General features: G+C 45.7%; 1 protein-coding gene across 1 annotated transcript in view; it reads left to right on the top strand.

The window, feature by feature from the left end:
- The first annotated feature begins 3,636 nt into the window (after window positions 1-3,636).
- The window catches only part of EVA1A (eva-1 homolog A, regulator of programmed cell death), a 218,605-nt gene continuing 212,804 nt past the window's right edge, over window positions 3,637-9,437 (top strand). Inside the window, exon 1 of the mRNA XM_071547773.1 lies at window positions 3,637-3,736. Within this exon, the coding sequence (XP_071403874.1) occupies window positions 3,637-3,736 (100 nt within the window). The remainder of the gene's footprint in view (window positions 3,737-9,437) is intronic.

The raw sequence follows: 9,437 nt of genomic DNA, 5'->3' as shown, positions 1-9,437 counted from the left end.
AGAAAGAGGTTGGTGATGCAGGGTCAGTGAAAAATGGGAAAGCATTACCAAAAATCAGCTCTAGAAGGAAGCAAGATCAGCACATATAGCCTTAAATTGGGTATCATCCAAACTGGGTCCATTCCTGATCACCATTTATAAACTGAGTGGTTGAGGTGACAAAGTTGAATGACAAATTGCTTCACTTTGCAGTGCCTCAGTTTCTGCAGCTGCACTTAACTGCTTTAAAAGCACTTTGGGAATTTCCGTGCATGTTTCAGATATTACAGTTTTATGTGTAGCAAGAGATGAAAAGGATGTACAAGAGAGGAGCATGGGAGGAGAAAGAAAAATGCACTGAAATATCATAGTCAAAAGGAGGACTGAGGTACAGTTATTAAGCATTGTAGACTTAGTTACTGAAACTCCTCCACAGTTAGTCTGTGGAGGGAAAAGGACCAAATAATCCTTCCTTCAAGCTAAGATGAAGTGTTGAACTGCGTCACTTCTGGCCTATTCCCACTTCTGGGTGGCACTGAGAACACAGGATCCAATAAATTGCTTATATGCATTATTATCTATCCCCAGAGACATATTTGAAGGCATGGATGGATTTCAAGGGCTATTACTCCTAAAAATAAAATTCCATATTGGTGTCCCCTTGATTCATGTTTATCCCATGAGACTGTTCATGACAGAGTGACCATCCTTTGTCTGTGCTGCAGCTGGGACAGGTGGCCTCTTTCCCTTTGAAACACACAGCTGATGTTCCCACATGCTCTGGGGAATAAGGGCATTATGGAGATGGGCTTTAACTAAATTGTCTGTCTCTCAAAGGCCAATATATATATATATTTTTCTTTTTCTTCTTTAGCAAGAGCTGGTTTCTTCTCTTCTTTTGGAAGGCATCTTTACAAACTTGCTTAAAAGCAAAGCCCTCACAGGAGAGGACACTGATGTAAACTTCTTCCCCTCTGGTTTAACTTTATTAACAATAACCCAAAGGGCTGCTCAAGCACACTGCCTATGTTTAGCCTTAAACCCTTTGCCACCAGTTTTTTTCTTCCCCATATACTGAGTCAGCCAAACCTAATTACACTTTAATCAGTAAAATCAACACCTGCTAACAGGGTGGGCTCTTTTCAGCAAATAGTGCTTCCCTTTTCCAGAGGCTGATAAATTTCCAGGGGTCCTATTGTTTCTTTGTCTTGCTGATAAGGAGCTTTGACAGATAATCTGGTAATGGGTATGGTTATCTCATGCCTATAAGGCAACAGTAGTGAATCTTCCTCTGGGCAAGGGCAGCAGCAGTAGGTAAAACAGGAATTATACATAGATGCTAGGAATCAACTGTTCTGGTATTTTCTCCCTAAAACTTAGGTCACCCCTGTAAAAATATGGGTCAGAGAGGTCTGACATATGGGGTTAAAGTATCAGGTGAAATAAAGAGTAAGGCAATGCATGTAAGTTCCTAGTTTTTGATCTTGCTTAAACAGCTCTCTGCAAAAAGGGAAGATGGGAGAAGTGTCTACAGAGGGAAGGGACTGGGGCTGGATTGTACAGAGCCTGCTGGACTGGTATGTCTGTGCTGTCAGGTCAACTCAGAGCCACCACTGTCCTTGAGGAGACTCATCTGCACCTTTGCTGCAGACCCTCAGTGTGTGAAGAGCTGTTGAGGCAAGGAGAGTTGCTTAGGTGCAATTCAGGCCAGACCAGCCTTTTGTTCCTGTGGTCATGGACAGGATTTGAGTTCAAACTCCAGATTTACCACACTGTCCTCACCCTCAGTGTGACTGATGGGAACTTGAGCAAGTGGCTGTATGGGCAGAAAGCAACAAGGCCACAGGACTTACAGCTCCCCTTGGGATTGGCTTCTAGCACACAGACCATCCAGGACAAATTTCTGGTGGAAAAAACTGCTTTGGTATTCATGGCAGCACTCAAAATGTCTTTCACATATAATCAGACAGCCAGTCTGATTTTCATCTGAGAACAGCTGAAACATTGTTAGAAATTTCAGCACTCAGCTTTGAAAAAAAACTCCAGAGCCCTTTGGACTGAAGTGTCTTACACTTGTTTTTATCTCTAGGGTCAACATTTTTGGAAAGTTTCACTTACTCCTCTGTCTTGTCCATTCACATGGAGTTAAGAACCATTTGTGGTTTTCCTTGGATGTTTCCACTGAGGTTATTTTTGCTGGAAGGAGGCTGCAGCTTTGTTCAGCAGCTGTGTGTGTGTGTGCCTGCCTTCATCTCCCCTTCCCTGGCAGCCCCATACAGTGCTGCTCCATAGGTTTGTGTATATGTATACACAGGCTGCTTAATGTCTGGTGTTGGCTTTGCCTGTGCAAACTACCCCCTGCTCTCTGCACTGATGCTCAGCTTCTGCTCTAGCCTGGGTATGTTGGATATTTCCATTCTTTATATGCAAACCTATGCCTGAGCTGCAGCTAACTCTGGTGACCAAAGCCCAGAATTTCCTTCCTGTACCCAAGGAGAACAAAGTCCACACATCTATCTGTGTTCCCAGAGCTCAGCTCATCTCTTCCAAGTTAGCATGGCTGGCTTAATGCTGCCAAGATTGGATGGAAATCAGGCAAGATCAGTTACTGGATGTGCTTCCAGGTAAGCTGGAGCCTTCCTTTAACTCTGCAGAGTGAGCAGTACTAGAGTGAGTAGCTAAGGCCATGCTTGTTGGAGTTTAAAGTAATTGCTATGAAAGGAGACAGGTTTTCATAGTCTCAAGACCAGGCTGGATGGGGCTTGAAGCAACCTGATCTAGTGGGAGGTGTCCCTGCCCATGGCAGAGAGGTTGGAACAAGATGATCTTTAAGGTCCCTTCCAATCCAAACCATTCTATGATTTTAGGAAAACCACAGGTTTGGATCTGCATGAAAACCTGTTGATTTTCATGGAGGGGAAGGGGATAGAGGAAGCCTGGCATGGCTGGCTGTTGTCAAGAGAAAGGAGGATTTTTAGGTATGTGGCTGATACCAGTCCCAGTCCTGCAATGAGATCCAGGAGGGTTTGATCTTTGGGCCTGTGCAAAGTCTCTTCCATTGTAGGCTCACTCTCAAAAGGGAACACAAAAGAACTGTGTTGTCACCAGTCTGGCAGGACATTGCTGCTCACACTGATTTCAGCAGCATCTACAAATACCAGTCAGGCCAAAAATCTCTGCATACTCAGGTGCTTTGGTTTGGGCTCCCTCCTTTGAAAACTCTGCCCATCTTTCTGTCTGTCTGCACCACAGACAAGATCCCTGGGTATCCAATCCAGCAACATAACCAGGTTTCTCCAAACCAGCCCCCCTGGGCACCCCACTCCCCAACTGCCCCCAGCAGCTCCTGGTGCCACAGCTGGACAGCAGCAAAGCAACAGCAGCAAATTTGGGTGAAGAGGTGGCTTTTAGGACCCTGGGAACTCCGCCAAGGCTCAGGTAGGTCTGCCTCATTCGTCAGCCGCGATTCATTCACTCCCAGGGATGTGTGTGTGTGAGTGTGTGTGTGCGCCGAGTGCTTTTCCCTCCCCGCCGCTGGCTGTGAGCCTTCCAAGCAATGGGACTAACACTGTTCTCCGGGCAATGAGGAGTGCTGGGCTGGGGCAGAAACCGCTTTCCTTTCCTCTGGAAGAAAACAAGCCGTGAGGATACTCAAGGATGTGCTGCCCAGATGTTTTTCCCACGTCCACCTTCCTCCTGGGACTCATGTACTTGACAGCTTTCAGCAACTTTGCTAACACTTCTGCAGACTTCTCAGGTAGGGAAAAGCGCCGATCCTTTCATGTGCTGCTCGTGGATGGGAGCTCTTATTCCAGTGCTCAGGAGCAGTTTAGGGAAGGGACGCGTGAGCAGATTTGGGATAGTTATGGGGAGAGTTTAGTATTTTAAAAATAAGCAAAGTGTCTTCCATAACAGGATTTTGAGTTTCTTAAAAGCTTTTCTCAATAATTAGCAAAACTATTTCGCAGAGTTAGTCTGAGTAACTTTGGGAACAAGGAAAGGAATACTCTGTTAACTTGTTTAAGTTTGTAGCATATTTTGTGCTGTGTTTCTCAGAGGAGTGAAAAGGTCTGGGTTAGGAGACTATGAAGGTCTAGGATGTAAATTAAAGTAAGCATAGCAAGTCTCAATTATTTTGTAATGGGCAGCTTCCCTCTTCTTAACATACAGCTCCTGATTGTTGCAAAAGCCCCCTGAGCTGAGATAAAGGAGATGTTACATGTACAGAATGAATTATATTCTGAGGCTGTGTTTTCTTAAGCCAGGAGAAAAAGCGTCTCATTTCTTAATAATTTCTAAGATTTTAATTTTGAGTTGTGCACAGCAGGTAAATATCCAGCACTTTGTAAGTCTGGAGTCCCATATAACTTTTATAACTCTACAGCAGCATCCATTGCTTTAGAATTACATTTCTTCTGCTGTTCTTCGTGGATGTGCATGTGGATCTGAGAAAATATAACGAAGCTAATTTTACAGCTTAAGCAGGGTTTATTAGTTTGCCTGGGAATGCCTAGTAAGGGTTACTTTGCTTTTAGGATATTGGTTCTAATTTTGGGTCTTAGTGTGGAGAATTAGTCTGGCATATTCTTTAGGAGTGTGTTGCAAAACTCTTGTAGCAGATAAGAGCTGCCAATTACAATTTGCTGATGAAAAAGTGTCATTTGCAAGGGTTGCAGCACTGCTGCTCACTGCCTGGGAGTGCATGTGTCTGTGTGCTGTGAGGGATTTGTGTTGGAAAGGAGGAGCTTGTAGTGGACGGGGGTAGAATATATACAGTAGTTTGAAGTCAATGCAAATTGAAGGGGGCTGGCATGCCTGTGATTCAGTCTCCTTTGGGGGCAGATCAGTCCTGGGGGCTCCCATTCAAGGCGGATCTGCCTCTGAATGGAAAGGATTGAGGCATTTCACTCTTTCTAGTGTATTTTTATCCTTTTCTTGGCATTGAGCTTTCTCTGTGCTCCTCCTTGCAAGCACGTTGATGCAAAAGGGGTTCATGGAGTGGGCATGACAGGAAGTAAAGCTGTAACAGGGAGAGGACTTGTCCTTCTGAAATACAGATAAAGTTTTCCCAGCCAGGCCAACTTGCTAATCATTAAAACATGTACAGGTGTCCCAGAGCAAAGGTACTTTACTTTGTTTGTACAACATAGCCAGAGCAATGGAAGGAAAGTTAGTAGTCTTTGGTGGTGCTGTCCAGAGGAGAAGATGCTGTCCTTCTAAAAAATGGATAAGAATGTTGCAGATAACAAACTAATGTTCTCTGCAACATCCAACTGTACTATTACACTTTGGGAGAAGAGGGGTAACTTAAATCCCTGTGCATGTGTGTGGCAAGGCTGTACTCTCAAGCAAGGTCTGTAATCCCAACAGCATAACCTCCCATGAGTTTCCACAACTGTAAATCTTCTGCCAGGTCCGAGCTATGTTTTCTGATAGCAGGCTTGGCAAATGTTCCCAGTCTTGTTGGACTGACTGTACCTTGCAGGACAGGAAGCACGGCTTGCTGCAGAAAAGGGCTGCACCCGATGTGTAGTAGCTTGAATATAGTTTTGTAAGTTCAGCAGCTGGGTAGCCCAAGACGAAAGGAGGCAGGAAAAGGTACAGCATTTCCCAAATCACACTTTATGCTTCCCCAATATATTTCCCAAAGACCCCATTTATCTCTTTCCAGTGCACAAGGGTGTTGATCACGTGATTAGGGCTCTGCAGAGGGATCTGGATAGACTTGAGAGGTGGGCTGATTCCAATGGGATGAAGTTCAATAAGGCCAAGTGCTGGGTCCTGCACTTTGGCCACAACAACCCCCTGCAGCGCTCCAGGCTGGGCACAGAGTGGCTGGAGAGCAGCCAGGCAGAAAGGGACCTTGGAGTACTAATTGACAGGAAGCTCAACATGAACCAACAGTGTGCCCAGGTGGCCAAGAAGGCCAATGGGATGCTGTCCTGGATCAAAAATAGCGTGGCCAGCAGGCCCAGGGCAGTGACCCTTCCCCTGTACTCTGCGTTGGTGAGGCCACACCTTGAGTACTGTGTTCAGTTCTGGGCCCCTCAGTTCAGAAAGGATATTGAGGTGCTGGAGCGAGTCCAGAGAAGAGCAACAAGGCTGGTGAAGGGACTGGAGCACAAGTGCTGTGGGCAGAGGCTGAGGGAGCTGGGGGTTGTTTAGCCTGGAGAAGAGGAGGCTCAGAGGTGACCTCATCACTGTCTAGAACTACCTGAAGGGAAGTTCTGGCCAGGTGGGGGCTGGTCTCTTCTCCCAGGCACTGAGCAATAGGACAAGGGGGCACGATGGGCTTAAGCTCTGCCAGGGGAAATTTAAGTTGGATATCAGAAAAAAATTCTTTCCAGAGAGAGTAATCAGGCATTGAAATGGACTGTCCAGAGAGTTTGTGAATTCACCATCCCTGGAGATTTTTAAACGCAGATTGGCCGTGGCACTGAGTGCCATGATCTGGTAAAGGGACTGGAGTTGGACCAAGGGTTGGACTCGATGATCTTGAAGGTCTTTTCCAACCCAATCGATTCTATGATTCTATGATTCATGATTTTCTGAAGTACCAGTGGCCCAGATAAATCTTCATTCCTGATGAATTATTTGATTGTAATGGTTTCTAACCTCTGACATACTTTTCCTGTACTTCAGGATGTTCTGTGTTCTTCTCTGGCATGGCTGGAATTGAGCAGGTGAACCTCTTTGGAGAAGACTTACAGCTTTACCCTATACCATCCCTCCTAGAGGTGGTGCATCCAAAACATAAATTGTCTGCACTCCAAGGAGATAAATGGAATTGCATTGGTTATTGCTGTTGAGGAATGCAAGGCTTGCAGTGGTGCCACAGAGGTTTCTTCAGCAGTTTGTGCTGCAGGGAAATGACACAGCTCATTGGGATGTAAAGGCTCTTCCAGCCTGCAAATAAATAGCAGTACTGTCCAGACAGAGCAGCTGATGCTCTTTGGAGGAGAAAGATTTTTTAACTCAGTCCTGTAGACCTTTTTTATCAGCAAAACTTCTCTGGCTTCTCAGCTTCATTTGACTCTGCACTATCAGGGAGGTGCTGCTGTTTGTAATAGGTCATGGCCTTTGCTGGGGTGGGCCAGACAGAGTGCATGGATCCATCCTGGAAAGAAACAGCTCAGGGATGGCCAGTCTTGAGCTCTAATCAGATCACAAGCAGCACTGACCTGACTCTCACACTGCAGCTCTGTGGTAGGACAGGCTAAAAGACTTCCCAAGAACTGCACACCCACCATGTCCCACTGCTCCCAGTACTCTCTCACTGGCTGAGTCTTCAAGGTATGTGTCTTTTGGCTGTAGGAAGTTTTTATTTTTGTGTAGGTCAAGACAAGGCATCCTGAGAGGGTGTACAGAGATGTGATGAACTGAATCTGTCATGGAAAAGCACAGGCAGAACTGGTGGGGATCTCCAAAGCCTGAGCACAGGGTCTCACACTGTGGTTCTATCCCTCCTGTTTGAACGGCTCAAATGGTGCAACGTGAACATAAGTGTGTGTCCTGCTGGGGTCTGGTGCAATCTGAGATGTAAGAATTCAAATTCCTTTAAAGTGAAGTATTTGAACTATGTGAAGAGTTTTGAAGTTGTTTTCTTTAATAGTTCTTTAAACATTGATGTTTGCAGCAGGGTGTGGGGTTAGGAAGGTCCTGAGGGAGAGAGTGGAGTTATCAGGGACTTTGCAGCCACTTATTAAGAAGGTCTGCACTTTTTCTTTGGGGCTGCTTGTAGAACGGTCTAATCTCATTCTGTGACCAGTTCTTGTGCTCAGGACTGTTTGAAGGCTTAGAACTCACTGTCTTGATGTGTCACTTACCCCTTATGTTCAAGGTGACACTTGAGGACTGTGATGAGGTGTAGTGTAAGAGTCTAATCTTTTGAATATCTGTACTTTTAGCTCTAAACCTCTAGTCATAATCTCAGTCTCAGGAATGAGCTCTCCAAAATCCCTGCTGGCTGATAAAATTTCATCTTTGTTTTAGCCCCTTTCTATTTGTGGTGGGGGTCCAAGACTGACCTGCCAGAGGAAGCTGTGCCATAGCTTCTCTACGTAGGCTCTGGGAAGCAGTGATCCACGTGCAGTGCACAGGCCTTGCTCCTTAGAGGGACTAATGGGGCCAAAATTAGGCTTTGGTGCTAACTTTAAATGCAGGTGTTGAAAGCTTAGTTGACAGCTTAGTCAACAGCTATTGCTCATATCCTGTGTCCTGTCTCTGAAGCTCAATCATGCCAACACATGTCGAATTCTGCTCTGCCTGCTGTCAGCCAGAGTGACCATTTAACTTCCAGCTGCATACCTGAAAGGAATTAGGATTATGTCATTATGATTCCATGATCCAATTCTCCTCAATACATTTCCCATTCATCAAATGCCCTGTATTTTCAGGCACAGAAGGGTAGTGGCATCAGATGTATGTGATTGCCATGAGTTTTGTGTTAAGGGATACAGGTCCCTTCACTACTGCAGAAAAGGTTGTGCTGTGAACTCAGGCATTTGCAGACATCAGAGAATTCACTACAAGGACCTAAGCCAAAAAGTTAGGTTTCTAGGCATGGAAATAGCTTGGTTGGGATCTCATGGCTTTTCTGACACAGGAGAGTCCAGCCAAAGGAAAAACAGCCCAGTGGTGCTGCTCCCCTTGGGCCTGCTTCAATATTTATGTTCTTTGCATTATATTTGGCACAAGCTGGATGTGAACAGCACTTTGCTTGAGGGAGCTGATCAGGCACGGAGCCAGATGAATACTGATAACTCCCATCCACACCCTGCAGGTGAGCCCTGGGTAGCTTTCAGGACCTCTCCCTGGAGGCTCTTCTTGGCTTTGAAAGCACAAAGATATTTTTTTTATGGTGGTGGTGTGTTTTTTTTTCTTTTCCACAGGAATATCAGGTTTCAAGTGAAAGCTGTTTTTGCCACCTCCCTGCTAATTGGCTCAGTGTGTTTGTTTGAGCTGATGAGGTCTGGAGTTGGGAGGGGAAAGGCACTTCTCCCTGATTGCATTTAATCAGTCCATAATAAAGGCAATTTGTTTGACAACTCCATTCACCAAATTATCACCAAAATCTGCATGCTAACAGCTTCTGAATGCCTAACAGCCCTGAATGGGTCCATGGTGTCAAGGGGTGTTGAAGGCTGCAGGCTGTGAAAGGGGGATTTTCAAGAGAAAGGCAGATACAATTTCTTTTCCAGTGGTGTAACTCAGTAATGAGCTTTTGACCCCAGGGACAAACAGACGTGCTCTAGGTTTTCCTTAAACCCTGGGCCAGACCCAGGCCACCTTCATACCTTCTGAGGAAGGGCTCTGAGTGATGAGCCTGGCAGGACCTCAGGTTGCTGTTCAGAGAGGTCCTTGCCCCAGGTGATATTTTCTTCCTCAGCTGGAGGCCTTAAGTGCCAACTCATCCATCACAGTTGCAGTTTGGCTTACTGAGGGTGAGCTGTCTGTGC

This window comes from Pithys albifrons, chromosome 2 (genome assembly GCF_047495875.1).
Source record: "Pithys albifrons albifrons isolate INPA30051 chromosome 2, PitAlb_v1, whole genome shotgun sequence".
Taxonomy (NCBI): domain Eukaryota; kingdom Metazoa; phylum Chordata; class Aves; order Passeriformes; family Thamnophilidae; genus Pithys; species Pithys albifrons.
This window is presented reverse-complemented; position numbering and strand designations above follow the sequence as displayed.